Source organism: Aaosphaeria arxii (genome assembly GCF_010015735.1).
Source record: "Aaosphaeria arxii CBS 175.79 unplaced genomic scaffold BU24scaffold_2, whole genome shotgun sequence".
NCBI lineage: Eukaryota > Fungi > Ascomycota > Dothideomycetes > Pleosporales > Aaosphaeria > Aaosphaeria arxii.
Genome location: NW_022983475.1, coordinates 2,214,202 through 2,232,443, shown reverse-complemented (window position 1 = coordinate 2,232,443; position 18,242 = coordinate 2,214,202). Strand labels below are relative to the sequence as shown.

The window sequence follows — 18,242 nt, the reverse complement described above, 5'->3', positions numbered from 1 at the left end:
ACAGTTACTATTCTGTGCTTCTGGCCTGGCCACCCGAGCGAGTCCTGATCTCATCATCAGCCTTAACCCTACTCGTAGGGGAGGATCCTAGATCACCCTAAACCACCTACGTAGCTACGTAAGTCGTTGGGCAAGTCCACCCACAGAGCCTCCTACTCGTAGTTACCCTCCTACCCATAGCACCACGCCCGTTACTGCTTCTGCTGCTCTGCCTCTGTTGCTGCTGCTGCTGCTCCGAACTTGTTTCCCCTTGCCCTATCCCCAATTCTGTCTTAAAAGCCCGAAGGAGCCCTTTTCTTTTCCTCTTCTCTTCCCTCTTCCTTTCTCCTCCACACTTTCAATTCCCCACACTTCCGCTACTAAACACTTTACTACTATCTCTGTCCGACGTGACCCGCAACGAACCAATCCGAATAGTATACTCCTGCACTAACAGGTATTCCTTCCCACACAATGTCTCAACTCCATTGTGCTCATACTAATACATCATAGCTACTTTCATCTCATCATGGGTGTTACCAAGGTCGTCCTCCAGAAAGGTAACGGTGCCGATAAGCCTGTCAAGGGCCAAACTGTTGCTATGGAATACACAGGTACGTTTGTTGTTGTGTCTTGACATGAAGAGCACTTGCCTAGTCAATTTCTGGTTCAATAGTCTCACAAGCACTTAGGTTGGCTTTATGATGAAAGCGCACCAGACAACAAAGGCAACAAGCAAGTTCTAACGCCAATCGCTTCCCAATTGGGACGCATCAGAGATCAGCTCTAACCGTTGATCTTCAGATTCGATTCTTCAGTGGGCCGCGGGGAGCTCAAGACCAACATTGGCGTCGGCCGGGTGATTAGGGGTACGTACCATCAGCCCAATTGTAGAGCATTCGCGCATTGCATGATGCGGCAGGTCCCATGGCTGAATCGCTAATCGCTTGACTGCCATGTCTGCAAGTGGCGGGGGCTTCAAAAAGCTGCATTACCGTTTTGAGAACATGACTGACATTGCCGTGCACAGGCTGGGATGAGGGCATCTTGGGCAACAATGAGGTTGAAGGCATGACGCTAGGCGAGAAAGCTACTCTGACCATTTCGGCGTACGTAATAACCCTTGACTACTCTGATGCTTTTGCATCACCCATTCTCCATACTATACGGACGCTAACGCCGCCATTTGATTAGCGATTTTGGATACGGCTCCCGGTGAGTACCTTTGTTTGATTTCTTTCCAAAAAGGATGAAAAAAAGAAAGAGAGAAGAAAAAGATATGCAAGTCTCAGGAGTTCCGGAAGAAATCCGCTTGACAGAAGCCTACGCGGAGGACCTCGAAGCGGCAAGTTGCGGTTTGACCATTCACTATTCGCCTGTTCCTGTCAGTCAACTGCAGTCTTCTGCACGTCTCGCAGCACGACCACACAAAAAACAGAGATGCATCTGCACGGCCAATTTGGACAGACCGCTTCCAGACCGCTTCCCAGACCACGTATCCGGCAAGTCGGACGCGCCTAACCGTTCAGCCTTGATGATCCTGGACACTTTCAGCATCCCGGACGACTTCGAAAGTCCGACCGCCATATTCTCCGAGTATCATCGCTACAACCTATTGTCCGTACATGGAATATTTCTACAACGACCAATTCTTCCAGAATCCTTGAGGGTGCTGCCATGCCGAGGAGGAAGTGGCTTTCGATCGACACTTTCATTTCGCACATTGGCAAGATCATTTGCTGACTACAACCTTGCACAGTGGCTTCCCAGGACACATTCCTCCCGACTCTAAGTTGATCTTGTAAGTATTTATCATATATGCCTGCCCTGACGCACCCAGACAACATTGGGCACTGCAATACTCAGTCGCACCTGCGAAACGGCTTGCAGTCTTTTACCCATGAATCTACCTTGATATCCCTTTCAATCAAAGACACTCAATACTTCTGCACTTCGATGGCTTGCTGATTCAATCATAGCGATGTCGAGCTCAAGGAGATCGAAGGCAAGAGGGCCTAGATTTAATACTTCGGTACACACGGTACATACCAAGTCAAAAGTCAGGTGTCTACGAGGCAACTATCGCGCGTTACGACAACGTTCGACGGAAGTGGCAGATTTCAGTTGCCGCCCGCCCGAACTGTGAATGTTTGTTTATCATTCCAGCTGTGCCGCAACCTGTGCTGACCACCTGGGTGGGCACCTGGACGGAAGTTTTCTGGATTTCTATGCTGGTAGCAGCACTTGTTTAGAAAAAAAAGCCGATTTCCCATACTTGCCAACCTCGGTTTATTCAGATGCTAGTCATGTCCGGTCTGTGACTTTTGCGCTTCCCCTCTCGCCAACAGGAAGGACTTCACCGTTTGTACTAACTCCTTCCCGCTACACATGTCAGAATCTGATCTGAAATGATCATTGGTCCTCAAAGCCGTCATCGTCCTGCTCTCTGGAGTGATACGGTACATTTTTCTATATTTGGCCTTTTTTTCCCCCAAGGTTGGGCATCCAAGGTTTACCCAATCACTATCAGCCTAACTCCAGTTCCACTACCAAATTTCCGTTGCCTGACATCAATACACAATTACATGGAAGGGTAAACTGCCAGTCTTTACCAGGAAGCGCGAACTATACATCACCATTTCCAGGACTGGTGGCTTGTTCTCCCACCTCGTCGAATCCTCCAAGTGACTTTGGAAACCCAATCCCTATCGTGTCGGGCAGCTGTGCTACCAGCTAACCTCATTCTACAGCCCTATTTCTAAGAGTTCGGCGATGCCATTCGCTATTGAACGGGTGGGCTTATTTCCGATGGGACTGCATCTGGGTGAAATTTCGACGCCCCAAGGTCATAATTTGGCAACAACGCCGAGATGATACATAGATGAGTAGCAGTATATGAGGCGATGCAACAGCCGGACTTTAACAGACTGGGAATAGCGGAATAGTTAGGGCTCACATCTAACGTGCGTAAATAGAAATCAGAAAAAGAAAAGAGGAAGCAGCCGAATGCAACTCCTATCAACAGACGGCATTGAGAGTATCCCCGTGGTTCAATTCGACATGAAATACCTCGGTGATCGATGATGAAGCTCTGCATGCGTCCCGCGCGTAGTGCGGGAAATTTTCGACACGAGGAGCGTCATCACAAGCATACGGCAAAGGTCGAAGATACATGGGTTTGGCTTTTGGGGGTTGTGCGTGTGTTGAATGGTGGTGGGCTCCCATAGGTGGTCGATCATTCGACAGAGGTTCGGGCAGAGATAGCCATAACCGAACAAGGTCGGTTCGTTTCGGCTCGTTCGCGTCACACCGACATTTTGCCTCTCTTTGGATGTCTGTCCAATCCTGATAGGAGCATGTTTCAAGAGAAAGAGGGAAAAAAGGTAGACGCGGGAACCGCACGAAGGAGGGGGGGGTTAAAGAAGAAGGTGAAATGAAACCCGCAGGATGCTAAGGACGGAGACAGCCAACCACCATGCATGTGTATGAATGCTGCAAAAGCAACACACCCAGAACAGCAATAAAAGGACCGATGCTTTGGACCGGCAGAAAGTGTAGTGCATAACAGAGATCCCGTTACCCGAAGATGTTTCCTTCGGCATGCCGACCGAGACGTAGTAGCCCAACCCACCCTTCTTCCCCCCCTCCTTCGTAAATGCTTGCGAACTGCCTGCCTGCCTGTTCGCCCCAACCTCCATCCTTGTCATCCATATGCTTACTTATGCGTCTAGACATGTGAATGTCATGTATGTTTCTATGCTTTCGAATCGGACCGGCAACTGTGCCCCATCCCCCCCCTCTACACAGCACGGCGTCGTCCATTCAAACGACCGTCTGCCTCACGGCACAGCAAATGTTGGTGCCAGTTGATTGATCCTGTCTGCCTTTTTTGCCTGCCGTCTCTCCCATCCGACCAATCTCGGGCCATATCTCGATATTCCAACGTGGCTATTCGTCTGCTTGCATCCACGGAAGTCCGGACTGATATGGCCATCCCTCCATCATCCCGCGGTTGCGGCGGCGGCGGCGAGTGGATGGAAGTAGTTATCATGTTTTGACTTACGACCGTCTGACGTCCCATGGTTGTTGATTGTGTCGTCGAGTCTACTGGTTTGACGTTGCATACACACATCTGCTTGTGGACTGTGATCTAGACTGAGCTTCTTGCATGCATGTCACCTCCTCTTTGGGAAGCATCTAATGGTAAGTCATCGACTTTCGTGGAGGAACATGGTGTTTGTTTGGGGGCTGGGCAGAGCGCAAGTGTGGATGGGAGTGGGTTGCTAGCTTGCTGGGCTGGTGATTCTTTCTTTTTTTTCTGTCTCCCTAAAGAGAATAGGAAGATGTTCAAGCATTGTTGTGATTTTGTTTGGTCGATTTCACGACAGCGGAGCATGTTGCAAGAACCATGTGCAGGCGGGACGGAAAGAAGTTCGGGATATTTGACAAGCAAGAAGGATGCATGCACAAGCAAGTAACGGCAGAATAGGTATGTCGCATGTCGACAATACTATTTGTCTTCATTGGATGGAGTTATGTTCCGTGAGGTTGTGCTCGGTGAAATATGACGGATTGGGACAATTGAAGACATGAGATCGTTGTGGGTTGATTGACTTCAGAGATACTGCAATGCAACGATCCATTGACGAATTGAGCGATGAAATGAACCACACACTTCGAGTGATGGGGAACAGGGTGCCATTCAAGAGATAGCAAAAGGAACAACCCAGCGTTGACACGGTGATCTGTAGAAGTTCTTCCAATGTTCTCACTTCGTCGAATCATTCAGGTCAAATTGTATTCGGACTTAAGGAAAATCATGTTTTATCCGGCATCTCTGATAATGGATGGTTGACAGGGTCATAATGATCAAAGGCAGACCTAACAACATGAAGGAAGAACATCAACTAGGATGCAAAGACGGTTATTTTCCCATTTCAATGTTGAAGTAGTCGTGTCCGTGTCGGATCAAGCCAGGCAAGGAAGGTCAGATCATGTCATTAAGAGCAAGCATATGAGGGAACACCTCACTGCTTGACTCGCATGGAGAGAGAGAGCGAAAGCGAAGGATAGACGAGATGGGCCCATGATGCCCGCCAAACGCAAGGTCTAGATGTGTATGTGCGTATACGGGAGCAAGTCACACCGATGAGATTTGAACGGCCCGCAACCGATCGCATACTCACCTTGCTTTGTTCGTTCCGTGCCGTGTCGGGTGATGGGGTGGCATGTGCGAACCTTGAAGCCCAAGAGAGGAGGGAAGACATCGACCGAGCAGCGAATCGGTATGAGTGTTGTCTTGGGCACTGACGGGGGTTCGAACGATATTTTACCACTTCATGTGTGTGTGTCTGCGATATGTACTGTAAGCTCAGTTCCTTGTTCCCGTCCCGTCGCCACGCCCATCTGCTGATGCGCTTGACAACGGTGGGATAAGCGCGGGTGCCGAGGTGGGATGCGTGCTGGACGGGCCTTTTTTGATATGGATGACTTCTGACACCTTCCAGCGCCTTGAGATTCACTCAAATGTACGTTGACTGTGCGACAGGGTTCGAGCAAAGCTGGCTGCAACAATTAAGCGAACGAGGTTCGTCTGACAGCTGCACCGTATGCAATGCAGGCAAGGCCAGATTAATAGCAGGATTACGACGAACAACGGTACTTTCTTTTTGGAGCCGGGACACGCGATGGCAGAATAGTTACATCTGCCTGCAGATCTCTTTGTAGCTGCATAGGAATAAGATCAGGATGTCATTGAGTGGATCTGAAAAAGGCCAGAACACTGCTTGCAACATGGGGAGAACGAGCAAGCAACGTCACGCTGCAGGCTGTAAGGAGTCTTTTAGTTCTCTGGATAGGTTGCGCAGTTAGGGTCCGGCTGGGCGTGGTGTATACACACACCAGTACGTATGTACGGTACAGTTCATGCATGCTCGTAGACAGTGCAGTCTCATCAATGGGGTATCTGCCACGATATGGACCATTAAAAGAAAAAAGCACAAAATAAGTTGGGTTGCGATGTAGTCGTCCACTAGGCGCCGTTGTCTTCGTCGATTGCGCAGCGCAATAAGGATGTCGGCATTGGGACAGACATACCCATCTTGCCGCATTCAACTGTGGTTTTCTTTCTCTTCCACAAACAAAACATATGTTCAAAGATCTCCAAGGCGAGCTTTCAGGATGTCTGATTCGAGTCAAGATCAGCGCAGGGCGTTCCAAGCGGATATTCCAAGGTCGGCATTGCTTTAGCACGCTTTGTTGAGCCTCGGGTTGATGTCAAGAAGTGAGTAAAACATCCGTGAGCACCGTGCATAGTGTATGCAAACAAACAGGGCAAGTTGCCGCCCAACGGATGATATCATAATCGATCGATGCTGCATGCTGCTGCAATCCGGATGAGCATGTTTTCTTGGAGAATAATCCATTGAGGAAGACGAAAATTTTCCAATCCGCTTCACTATACTTCCGTCCATTCACGGTTGGCTGTGATTCTTGCTCTTTTACTCTACGTTCACCGTTCAATGCATGCCAAGCGATGTACCAGGGAATTGGGATCCAGAGGATGCAAACTACGCAGGGGTGCCTGGCATGGATGTGTAGGCGGATGGGGGGTAATCTGGCTGCAATTTCGGCAAAGACTGTCGTGGATGTAGAGATCGTCAGGTCATGCAGAAATAGAAACATGCTCTGAAAGCTGACGACTAGAGAATCAGTGTAATGTGAATGGTGAGAGAAGAGTCGAAAACATAGTGTGATAATTGGTAGGATAGACCAGTTGGCAACTTCATGTTGGTAGTGCGCGGAAAGTGTAATACACGAATTGATGATGTTGGATCGGTGATTTGGCAGCCACGAGTCTGACAGGCGGCTGCATCCGCTCTCCCGTCTGACGCTGCTTCCAAAGCTTCACCATGGGCTTTCTATTTTGTTCTCACTTGCTCCATATTCGTTTCGTAATTCAAATACCCCCAAAGTGACAATACAGTACTCCGTACAATGTAGAAATGGCGACAGCATGATTTGGGCATGAGTGATTGTATGTTGTAGGTGGAATTGAATCTCCAGGATTGGTACTTTTTCATACTGACAGAAGAGAGGGCCTTGTATGTACTCTAAGCTGTATGTCTGGGCCTATGTGAATCTGCTGAGCAGAGTGAGATTATGGAATCAATAGTTCTTGTACCATACATACGATCAAATCAGTATGTAACGATGGCACATGTTCTATCAATGGGACGTTAGACATGATGATCATCCTTCACTTTATGGCCATACTTCCTTTGGCTGAAGTATCATAGAGACAAACAGGTGCTCCCAGTGTAGAAAGAGCCACCCCTAGTTGTTATCGCCAAGGCAGTGCACATGATATTTGTGCACCGAAGGACTAGAAGTACACAGAGCTGAGGAAAAGTATGACGAAGTCATTACTTGGTCAATCTGGGACACCTAAAGTATAGTTCATGTACAATGGAATGCACAGATGACATGGCTGAGATTGTAACTGTCACTCTTCGAAAATAGATGGAAGCACGAAATGGAGTATATTGATCTGGCGTAGCATGTCGAGACACATCTGCATGCTGCCATCAATACGCCGAAGGTCCACTGGAAAGCCGCACACAGTATTGTTTAGCAAGCACCTCCTAGTAGAGTTAGATTGACTGTTTGGCCTCATATTGATGTAAACCGGCCACCAACAGCAATACAAAGGCGAACCACATGCAGCGACTGTTCAGTGAGAAAGATTGTACGCATAACTCGGAAGAACCCAGAGAAGGTTTGGTACCGGATCATCATTGGCTTGTACCCCCTCATATTCTAAGCTGTTGAGTTTTTGGAGTAGGAATTTTGCGGGAGAACTTTTCCGTTGAATGAGATAGAATAGAGACTATTGGTATTACGATACCGGCATCACCGCCTCTTATGATGATTGGGTTGTTATCATGTTCTAGCATCGATGAACATTCGGAACGTAGAGCGAGCGGAGCTGCCTCTGAACTTGGCGTTCAAAAAGGTGAGTGCTTATGCCTTCTCGTTTGTGGAGTCAAATAGCTCGTGAAGAGTGTGAATGAAAGTGCGGTAGAGCGGTGTTTGTATGTTGCTAGAGCTAGTGCATGACTGGCAATAGAGTGGAATAATTACTCAAAGATACGATACTGGCGAAATAGAGACATTGTGGGACATGACATTGTAACCATCTCCCGGAGTATTGATTGCCAGAATAAGTGTAGCCATTAGGAGGTACCTCGTATCGAATGAATTTGCGATCAGCAAGACGATAAAGTTGGTACTAGAAGAGATACAGATTCTATGGCAGAACTATCTCGATGGCTTTTTAAATGAGCGAATGGATGTTCTTTATCATGAGAGCAACATGCAGGTGCTGAAAGAGAACGCTGTTTCAGATCAGATATGCACGTTCAGTTTTTCGTTGTTGAGGACAAAAAAAAGAAAGACATCTGAGATAATGTTGTTTACTCGCGAATGATTATCATTGGAAGATGATGGATGTTGTTCCGAGTACGAAAATGCCGCGTATGACAGTTTGCGTATGACGGTCTAGGAAGTTGGAGATGACGTTGGTGGAGGAGCACTAATCGATTGAAAGAAAGTGCTCATCACGTGATAATGCGATAATTTGATTGTGTGACATGGATGTACCTGGTTAGTTGTCTCGCATCATCGTTCTTCCTTCCCTCCCTCCTTCCACTGATTCTTCTCTCTCCCAGTGATTCTCATCATCATTTATTATTATTACGAGGGACCTATGCAGTAATACTCAATCTTACGGTGGAGCACGGTTGGGGGTTCCTTTCTCACTACAGATATGACGACAACCATACAAGTTCAAAGAGCACCGTCAGGCGTACTTGTCGGGGTTCTTGCAGCAACTAATGGGTACAGCATCGGTCACATCAGTCATCCATCCATTCCGCACGCAAAGTCGTTGAACGGCAAAGGACGCGCGTTGGCAAGATGGCCAATGATGTCTTATTCTTTTCGTTTTCATTTTCGTTTTCACCAAGAATGATGCTATGTCTTTCTGAAGGTCCATCCTCTGTTATCTCACTGACCCGCTTAAGCAGCATACATACGCAGTACAAGCAATAGCACAAACATGAGGCAGTGACTTATTCAAGATGGACACCCACGATGTTTCTTCACAGCGGGGATTGGCAACTTGGCGCGGGGAGATTACTTGTGGGCTGTTCATCCACTGGCTTCAGCGCCGGCCTTCAGCCATCGCCAGCACTAGGCGTCCGCCTTTGTAGCCAACAATGATGGCCGGCACCCTTCGACAGATCGTGTTGTCCATCGACTCGTTGGACAAGAGAGTGAAGGAATGGCGCCGCGATGATGCGAAGTGTGGACTTCTCCACTTGTACGGGCATGTCTTATCGATACCATTACACATCATCGCTCCAGGGTCTGGTCCAACCAGTCTGCTCTCTCGTTATTCAGACGAACCAGATCGTAACGGACCTTTGCCAACGGTTGTTTGTCGCGTCACTTGGTTATCATCTTCCCATCCTTTGCAGACGACAGGCATTTGCGTTGTTGCAAATGCAGTAGAGCCATGAAGAAATTTTCTTCCACTCATCTGTCGCCACGATCCCATTGTGAAAATGCGCCAACATGTGTGTGCTGCCACCAGCCGCGACCACTGTGCCAGTCGCACTGGATCATTTTGTCTCATAGCGCACAGCGCAAGCAGCTGTTGTTTGAAGACTCAAATGAAGTCTTGGAAATTGGACAGAGACAGAAGGCGGAGCATGCACAGATACAACTGCCCCTTTCCAAGCAAAGTTCCAAGTGACCCAGAGGCTCTTTACGTCCATGCAATTTCGATTTCGCCAAGTGCCCACCAATCTCCAAGGCTGGCGAGTCGCGACAGCTCTGGGGATGTGCACAAACAGAAGTCTGGCCTGAGTGCTGTACACAGTACTGTGTAGGTTGGCGGTATCCTGTGGGAGACCACAAGATTTTTTTACACAATTTGCGTTTGCCAGACCTGACAGGTAATCCGACAACGCAGCAACGTCGTCATGTTGCCTATCGGGTGTCTTCGCCTAGCTGTGAGCCAGCACGGCGTCGATTGGTGCAGCGGGATGCAGGATGGGATGCGCATCTCATCGAGTGAGGAGAGGGAACGTTGGGACGATGATTCTCCACTCAAAAACTCTGCATCACGGCAAGCGGCAGACGGCAAAGAGCTCAGACAATTATGGCACCAACACACGCGGTTGCGCACACGCAATACAACACATGGTTCAGAAGTAACTATCACACAAAGTACTCCGTACACACACACAGAGTCTGGAGTTACAGCACAGTCGGATGTCGCACGCCAATAAAGACGGTCGCGCCAAAAAAAAAAACCAACCGCCAGTAAAAAGGTTGCTAGGGATGGGAAGGAAACCAAATTTCCTTCTCCATGGTGCTGTGTAAGTCCGTAACATAACAACAGTCAGACGATAAATTACGGACCATTTGGATTTTCTCCTTTTTAGAGATCTTCCGACATGAGCTTAATTATAGGATCCAACCATACACGCAGTCGCAAGTCTGCCGATCAGGCACAGAAGTTTCCCGATTGGCCATCTCCCCTGTTTCGGCCGGTGGCACAGAGAGAAACCATCCATGCCCTAAACTCCTTTGAGGTCTTCCTCCTACGTTCACCGCGAATCCCCGGTTGAACCATCACCAGTCCATCGCCGCACCAAGAAACCCCCCAAGACAAACACTACCACCACCACCAACTGGAGGCTAGATGCTAGTTACGGAACCTTACAATACACACATACTCTTCTCGACTCCAGGCACACTCACGAGGCTTCTTCCCCTAGACAGGGTCCGTGCCTGTAATAATGACCCACCCATGCGTTCTTGGACTGCTGCTGGTTGCTGGCCATGGCGTGGCCTGGCGACTGGGCTTTCGCTCTTTGCCCTCGTTGCCATCGTTTCTGGCTTGTGCCCATTTAAGTCCTCGTATCCCCCGGGGCACCCCCGATTTCCTTCTCTTCACCGCATCAAGCAGGGCTTCGTAACACACTCCTTTTTAGTTGTACGGCTTCACTCTTTCAGCTTTACAGCATACATTCCTTCTGTATCACCTACAGCACAAGCTCATAGCTTTCTTTGCTACATCGTCGTCAATCGATCAATTATCTAAATCACCAAACCAGTCACTATGCACGCCAAAATGACAGCCGGCCTTGCTGCCGCCGTCCTCGCCAACACGGTTACCGCCTTCGCAAGCAACTCCGCTCTCACGCTCAACGCCGCATACAACGGAAGCAACAAGAGGGCTTTGGTCGTCAACAACTGCCCATACGATGTTTACCTCTGGTCTGTTGTTAACGAGCAGGGCTGTGGTGAGCCTTTCATCCTCAAGACTGGTGGAAGCTACCGCGAGAACTACCGCGAGGATGAGCACAACAAGGGTGTTGGTGTTTCCATCAAGCTCGCGAAGGAGAACCAGTGCAAGGGTGTTGCCATCACTCAATTGGAATACTTCTTGGACCAGTCCACCGACACCAACTTCTTGGACGTCTCCTACGTCGACTGCTCCAAGGAGCTCTACGGTGGTGACTGCCCTGGACGCAAGGATGGATACTACCTGAAGGCTGGCAATGCCGACGTCGCCACTGTTGCCGACGCCAACAACCCTCACTGCCCAACCTTCAGCTGCGACAGCATGGAGAGCTGCGACAAGACCTCCTACGTCAACCCAGACGATGTCCAGACCAAGTCCTGCCCCATCGACAATCCCCTCGACTTCTACCTCTGCGGCAAGAACGGCAACACTGAGACCGATCCCGAGCCCTCCAGCTCCTCCGAGAAGCAGGAGACTCCTACCCCTAGCTCCACTCCCGTCAAGCAGGAGGCCAACGTTGTCGCCGTTGCCCAGGTCACCTCTGCGCCTGTTGAGCAGCCCAAGGTCCACAACGTCTGGACTGAGGTTGTCTACGTCACCGAGTACCAGACCGTCAATGTCAATGCCAAGCGACACAACCACGGTCACGTCCACCGCCGATTCCACGCATAGATTGTGTGTCATAACACTTTCGTCCTTGTATAAGCGTCTTGTTTGGAATTAACGGTGTTTCGATAAAATCAAAGTACGTCGCCGCGCGACAGTGTAGGATACCTCTTTCGCGATACCAACAACATTATTACGTCGAAGAGTAAGAGTAGGGGCATGGGTGGAGATAGAGTTCGGGTCAAATGAATTCTATCCTATGTAATGACGGGGTAGACAGCGTCGCAGGCAAATTCACTTCTTGTTCTTCAAAGTATCACTTACCGACGCGCACCCCGTCATTGCACCGTGCTTTATATTTGTTCTGTTCGCGCAACACTACAGCAAAAGGGCCCTCCTTTCGCTTCTCTTCTCGATCTTGTCAAACCCAATCATTCGAAATCCAATCGACAAGCAATCCCGCGATTGGGTGTTCGAACGTGCGATCTAGACGATCCTGGACTGGAGTCAATTGTCATGCATCGTCTTTTCTATCGGCGCGGGTCTCAAAATTCTTCAAGTTTTGCTCTTTTGGACAGTCCAACCAAATGTTCTTCACGAAGTCACGTCACGATATATACCAATTCTAGGGAGGGGGCGGGGACCATCCGATTCTTGAAATTCTCTTTTTCACTTCTTCTTCAAGGCGAGAGGGGCGCAATACACCTTCTTGCCTTGCCCTCTTTTGATTGACGGACGGCCGGTGGGGAAAGATATATACATATCAGAGAAAGGAAAACGTCCAGGCTTGGAGCAAGATCAGAAACCCGTGCGATGTTTATTGTGTATTTGTTGTTTTATGTTCATATATATATCGATATTTTCTGCTTTGATATAGAAAAACCACTTTCTCTCGTTGAACCTGATTTACTCTACTGCCGTGATTGCATTTCATCGCTCATTCATATCCCGTCGTCTCGTCCTATACAAGACGCCCTATTCAAGAACTCACGATGTCAGAATTAACCTTTGCGTCGTCCGCCGCGCCCGCCTCCCACACACTCGGCTCCTGAGCGAGCTAGAAACCATGTGGAACTCACCATCGCGTGGTCCTCACGAGACCTTGCACGACGACCAACACGTTTCTCTCCACATCCCTTTTTCTCATTCCACACGCGCACGCACGTACACACATCACAATCATACGCGAGGAACAATACTCTAGTTGCCATCTTTCCAGTACTTACTTGCACACTTTCTTTCGCAGCGCAGGTCCCCACATCGAATCCTCGATGTCAAAACTCGAGGGGGCCACGCCAGCTCCACGCAAAAAAAAGCCAATGTTTCAGTTCCTTCAAAGACCGAGTCTCGTCGAGTCGTCGTTTCTTTGTGCGCGCGTACGTACGTGGATTAATGAAGCGATGAACAATGAACCCCATTTCCTTTGTGTGTTTCAGGATCCCCTCTTCGCGCGCCATCATCGCGAAACAATGAAAAGATAACGAGCAAAGAAACAGCCACCACCCATGACGCCAGAATAGATGGTGTGTGGGTGTGTCTAACAAAGCGAATACTCACCTGTTTTTCTGCGCGCACGATAAAAACATGTAAGGATCGCATGGGTATTATTCAATGTGGTGTTTTATTACAAGGTGTGTACATGCGCGCGCGACGATCAATCAGCTCGCACCACTGTGGTTGTTTGTGGTGGTGGGAGGTGTCTCACGTTCGTCTTACGCTGCCGTCATCGTTCGTTCTCGTGGCATTATCGTGACACTTCCACAGACACATTCTGAAATGAGACAGTGTTTGCGCGCGCGCGTGTGAGCGTGTGAGCGTAAGGCCTGTTTGTCTTGCTTGTTTGTCTGATCTACAAATCGCGATCGCGCAAGAAGGGCAAATCTACGAACAGAGAGATAGAAAATGGGTTGCAATCATCGTCAAGATTATCCGAGATTTGCTGTCCAATATACTCTACCTGGCGTACCGTCCAAAGTAAGATGAGGTTGTTATTCTTATATCGCCAAGGTAATAATCATTTGTTTTATCTGACTGCATCGATTGTTTATTAATATGTAATGGATGCCTTTTTTTCGAAGGGGGGATCTTCACTCATTTCGGGAGTTCCCCATTTCTGTGCTGCTCGTGCTGCGGCTCAGCGGTGAAATTGACCAGGGGTAACCCCTTTTTCGCTTGCGAAGAGGGGCGGACGGGCGCGCGCAACACACAGAGCGCACGGTACGGAAACGGAGTCTGGGGTAGAGTTTCAAATGGGGTAGTAACTATTGAGTGGAGTGGATGCTAAATGAGACGTCAAGGAAAAGCAACGAGATATCAAAAGCGAGATGTCAACAATGCAATACCTCTTTCCAGCATCGCGATTGGAACATCTGGAGCAGCAGTGCGCGACAACACCCAAAGCACAGCACAAGTCAGTCCGTCTACCTGATTGGTCCGACAGGCCTGGTGACTGTCTGGCATCCTTTCGGTTCTGCTATAATGCCCTTGGCCGATATCTCACAATCTCAACCTCTGAAAAACCTGTTCTTGAGACTCAACATTTGCGAGTCGGCCAAGGAAGTGCTTCGCCAGTTGAACAATCTCCGGAAGAAATTCTCTTCACTCTGTAGCAGTTCCACCGGTACCAGAGTTGAATTCGTATCTTGATATCGTTACAATGACAGCATGTAACGATACCAGTCACGAAACATTGACCTAGCAGTTCCTCCATAGCCTGACTATTTGATACCGGTACGGGACCCACACTTGATTGTCCTTTGGAGCCGGCAGAAGAGGCATACGGAGAGTCTTCGGTCCAGGCGGGACTCTTCACCTAACGGAGGGCACGATATGGCGCCTTCTCGGTGAGAGAAGGCCATTAGTGACGAGTTGACAGCGGCTCCAGGTTGCTGTTGCTACAATCGCGCCCACGCGGCACGGTGAGATATCGGTCGGGGCGCACGTAGAACTGACGCAAGAGAGCCGAAGCCATGTCTTTCATTCGGGCATTGGCACAATGGGCGAAGGACATTGGTCATCGCCATCGTATTCGGCCCTAGAAGCTTAGAATTTTCGTCAAATTGGTGTCGGAAGAGTTTCCGCCGCCACCAGAAAATTGAATCCCGCTAGTGTAGTGTCTGCAAAACGATGGAAACTGATGGTGTGTGCTGCCGGTGCTCCACTAACGTCTTTTTGCCGTTTCTTGTGCGGTCTTCTTGATCTCGCGTGGCCCGGGCACACGGTGCTATGCTTCCAAATTCCCAATTCTCTTTCTAGATTCTTCGTCGGCTGTTCGTTTGTTCCTGACTGTAGACAACGTGCAGTGGCGATTCCAGTTAATCGGGACCACACGTGGGAAAATTTCTCTGGTACCGGAAAGGCTTGGCAGGAACATCCTGCATCGGAATGGACAGGAATGAACGGCGAAGATGCTAACTTCTCTTCTATTCCATTTCCCCTGCTCGAGTTAATACCTTGGTACCTTCCGGAGAAACGCCAAACACTTACTAGCAAGTGATGGCAATATTGGCATTGCGGGTATCCCTCTAAGCTAGGCAAAGGCGGACAGTCTCTGCGATGCCGCCATCCATCCAGCAATGCCAGCATAGCCCCATGATTTTCCCTGCAGCGGTTACCGTTACCGCTCCCGTTATCGCTGTCGTTATCATTATCGTGAGCGCTATCGTCGGGTGCTCTGAGCCTATTCGGCTCCACATGACACGCGTAAGCTCCATTGTCGACATTCCAGAACAACATGGACAAAACTGAGGATCCACATCCTCCAAGTGTAGTGTTCGCTTTACTTGATATCGCCGTAGACGATGAGGCAATCCAGAGTAGTGCTGAAACTACAACATGACCGAAGGCGAGGAGGGCCGACTCCGCAACTTGCTCCTCGAGTTCGCCTGGGGAAGTCGTAACGAGCACGGCGAGTCTTAACCATTAGTTCGAGGCTTCCATTGAAGATGAAGGATCTAAAATCCGGGTTTCCGGGGAAAAGTTTCGGCAAACTGAATGATCTAAACCATTCCAACTTCCAATCTCACCGGGATCGTAGTCACCAGATCAAACATACGATGCTTCATGTGGATGATAACACAAGTGTGTCCACGTGAGGTTGTCTTGAACTCGCACTAGGTGAGATCTACGAGATCCCTTATTGCCCTATGTCGTCGGCTATGCCTCAGAGAGGAAGGTGAAACGGCCCAGTGAGTATCCGTGGCCATGCTACGTTGCCCAATGCTGAAATGTTCGGTTTCTCTATCAATTGGTGCATAGAGATGGAATTACCCAAAGCTTGAAGAGAAAGCATCCAGATTAAAAGAAACAGTCCGATAATGATACTTTGAGAATGCATTCGCTGATGAGGCAAAATCCGGTGTGCTGCTACCGTGAAAAAGCGTGAGCCGTATGATAGATTTCCGCCAGAAATACAGCCCCTAAGGCAAGAGCAGAGGAGATATCTACCTGCTCGTTTGAAGAAAGATGGGAGCCGAACCTCACTGCGGACTATTAGTTTCAATTCGTTCGAATGCCATAACTCACTCGAAATCTCATTCCAAACTACCGCTGTTATCTCCATGCACATCACTAGAAGCTCTCTCCGATCGAATTTTGCGATTGGAACCCAAATAATAACGTTCGAAACAATGATATTCTAATACCGGTAAATGCTAGTGCTATGCATGAGGTCATCGCCTCTCGCTGTAGAAGGGTATCAGGTGTGTAAATGCTGTATGCAACGCTATGCAAATAGGAAAATCTACCGGATCAATGCCTGTTGCTGAATTAAATCCCTTAAGGTGTGATTCTCCCGTATAGTCGTATTCGAGGATTGCCTATTCAACTTTATAGGCCCAAATCTCCTCGCTGTATTTGTCATTCCAATCGTTGGTAATTCAGGTTCCTTGTGCTGAGATTCTCCGCAAACTACGGCTGTGGACTCTTCACGTCCATGGCGTGCCCGTGTATGTATCCATAATTGGGCGGTGTAGGCGGCGGCGCATAAAGACTGCTTGACGAGGCTGGTGAGGATGCCACAGTATCTACAGGCGGAGGGTGGGGTGGAGGCTGAATCCAGGAGTCACTTCGATTGTCTTCCCTCACTTCCATGCTCTGGGGGTCGTTACCAATAGGTGTGCTGCCTGCAATTCCAGTAGCTGGCACCGAATCTTGGCTGCTTTGGGGAGATCCGGAATAGGCTGGAGGATCACCAACTGGGGTACCTTCCGGTTTGGCCTCAGTGATGGGGGCATCGTCTTTGTCTGGATTCCGAAAAAAGAAGACCCAAGCAACGACGCCGATGGCGACGAGGCCAACGATTGGGCCTACTATTGCACCTGCAATCCAAGCCGAACTACCATCGTCGTCGTCTGACTTTGGTGGCGACGAGGAAGAAGATGTTTCCTGAGCTGGGGTGACGCCAGGTGGAAGGACGGGCGTAAAAGTTGGAGATGAGGATAGCGAGGTAGCTTCGATATTTAGCAACTATCAGTCGAAGTTGATCCATTGATTGTAACTTACACGCGGAGGTATCCTCTGGTTTCTCTCGGTAGTAACTCCAATTGGATCCTGATTCACCGCAGAAGAGATTGAGTGATGGGCTCCGGTCAGCTGTGTTGTCAAATCTAAACCCTGTATTGCAGACAGTAAACGACTGATCATCAGACTCGGTGTAAAGCTCGGTACTATTTTGATCCTTATCAGCCTCATCGTTTCGAGTAAAAACTACCCGTCAATTCATTACACGAAAGCGTAGCAATGCAATTGCTTGAAATATCGCCTGTCACTGGCACGATCCGTTTACATACCAGGCATACGTCTCACGACTCTGACTTCGACCCGAGTATGAGTAGACCAGACTTCCACTTTCACAGGCGACGGGCAAATTGCAGGTCGATGCCGTTATGCCACAACATCGCCAGTAGTCCCCACTTGAATACAATGTTCCATCGACATCGCACTCTCGGGTCGTCCATCCTTCATCGAGACTGATCCAGCCCATGAACCGATTAGGATCGTCACGTTTGCCCAGCAGTTCTAACGGAATCTCTGGCGCCGAGGTTATGGTAGGGTCCATCCCGGCGCTGGCGACGGCATCTGGTACTCGACGGACATGTGCGATGACAGAGGTCACGATGGACGTCGAAATAAACATGCGCCGCATCCTTGCGCATAGGCAAGAGCGTTTGAGCGAGAGTCTATGCAGTCTTGATCAAAAGGAAGGCAGATGCGATTTGCATTGCAAAGGGGAGCGAAAGCTTTGACATTAAACAGCGTTCATGGCTTCGGCGGCCGAGCT

The 18,242-nt window shown here is 49.1% G+C and overlaps 7 protein-coding genes across 7 annotated transcripts; 5 read left to right on the top strand and 2 right to left on the bottom strand.

Annotated features, from left to right (window-relative positions):
• Positions 1-508: 508 nt before the first annotated feature.
• Positions 509-1,198, top strand: BU24DRAFT_458995 (uncharacterized protein; the record flags this gene model as incomplete). Its single annotated transcript, XM_033531691.1, has 4 exons — positions 509-593; positions 798-848; positions 1,010-1,088; positions 1,174-1,198. The coding sequence occupies 4 exons, from the start codon at positions 509-511 to the stop codon at positions 1,196-1,198; spliced, it is 240 nt and encodes a 79-aa protein (XP_033387647.1).
• A 60-nt stretch (positions 1,199-1,258) lies between these two features.
• On the top strand, positions 1,259-1,998 carry BU24DRAFT_458994 (uncharacterized protein; the record flags this gene model as incomplete). The annotated part of the gene is made up of 3 exons (XM_033531690.1): positions 1,259-1,596; positions 1,739-1,780; positions 1,959-1,998. The coding sequence occupies 3 exons, from the start codon at positions 1,259-1,261 to the stop codon at positions 1,996-1,998; spliced, it is 420 nt and encodes a 139-aa protein (XP_033387646.1).
• Positions 1,999-9,488: 7,490 nt separating this feature from the next.
• BU24DRAFT_116430 (uncharacterized protein) lies at positions 9,489-10,091 on the top strand. The gene has a single exon (XM_033520856.1). It carries the CDS (start codon positions 9,606-9,608, stop codon positions 9,930-9,932), a length of 327 nt encoding a protein of 108 aa, XP_033387645.1. The 5' UTR covers positions 9,489-9,605; the 3' UTR covers positions 9,933-10,091.
• A 503-nt stretch (positions 10,092-10,594) lies between these two features.
• On the top strand, positions 10,595-11,351 carry BU24DRAFT_116353 (uncharacterized protein). The gene has a single exon (XM_033520855.1). The coding sequence runs from the start codon at positions 10,751-10,753 to the stop codon at positions 11,150-11,152; it is 402 nt and encodes a 133-aa protein (XP_033387644.1). The 5' UTR covers positions 10,595-10,750; the 3' UTR covers positions 11,153-11,351.
• On the top strand, positions 11,183-12,028 carry BU24DRAFT_458993 (uncharacterized protein; the record flags this gene model as incomplete). Its single annotated transcript, XM_033531689.1, has 1 exon — positions 11,183-12,028. One exon carries the CDS (start codon positions 11,183-11,185, stop codon positions 12,026-12,028), a length of 846 nt encoding a protein of 281 aa, XP_033387643.1.
• A 3,882-nt stretch (positions 12,029-15,910) lies between these two features.
• On the bottom strand, positions 15,911-16,699 carry BU24DRAFT_116250 (uncharacterized protein). Its single transcript, XM_033520854.1, has one exon. The coding sequence runs from the start codon at positions 16,527-16,529 to the stop codon at positions 16,125-16,127; it is 405 nt and encodes a 134-aa protein (XP_033387642.1). The 5' UTR covers positions 16,530-16,699; the 3' UTR covers positions 15,911-16,124.
• On the bottom strand, positions 16,605-18,181 carry BU24DRAFT_418889 (uncharacterized protein). Its single transcript, XM_033527079.1, has 3 exons — positions 17,752-18,181; positions 17,465-17,628; positions 16,605-17,412 (listed from the first exon to the last, which is right to left on the bottom strand). The coding sequence occupies exons 1-3, from the start codon at positions 18,105-18,107 to the stop codon at positions 16,871-16,873; spliced, it is 1,062 nt and encodes a 353-aa protein (XP_033387641.1). The 5' UTR covers positions 18,108-18,181; the 3' UTR covers positions 16,605-16,870.
• Positions 18,182-18,242: the final 61 nt, after the last annotated feature.

What these genes read in the sequence shown, in the direction of transcription:
- BU24DRAFT_116430 (XM_033520856.1), top strand. Translation starts at nt 9,606, where the DNA reads ATGCGCCAACATGTGTGTGCTGCCACCAGCCGCGACCACTGTGCCAGT.
- BU24DRAFT_116353 (XM_033520855.1), top strand. Translation starts at nt 10,751, where the DNA reads ATGCTAGTTACGGAACCTTACAATACACACATACTCTTCTCGACTCCA.
- BU24DRAFT_116250 (XM_033520854.1), bottom strand. Translation starts at nt 16,529, where the DNA reads ATGTGCATGGAGATAACAGCGGTAGTTTGGAATGAGATTTCGAGTGAG.
- BU24DRAFT_418889 (XM_033527079.1), bottom strand. Translation starts at nt 18,107, where the DNA reads ATGCGGCGCATGTTTATTTCGACGTCCATCGTGACCTCTGTCATCGCA. An exon ending in AGTCGTGAGACGTATGCCTG is followed by an intron (nt 17,629 to 17,751) that starts GTATGTAAACGG and finishes GGATCAAAATAG; the next exon opens with TACCGAGCTTTACACCGAGT. An exon ending in ACCAGAGGATACCTCCGCGT is followed by an intron (nt 17,413 to 17,464) that starts GTAAGTTACAAT and finishes TAAATATCGAAG; the next exon opens with CTACCTCGCTATCCTCATCT.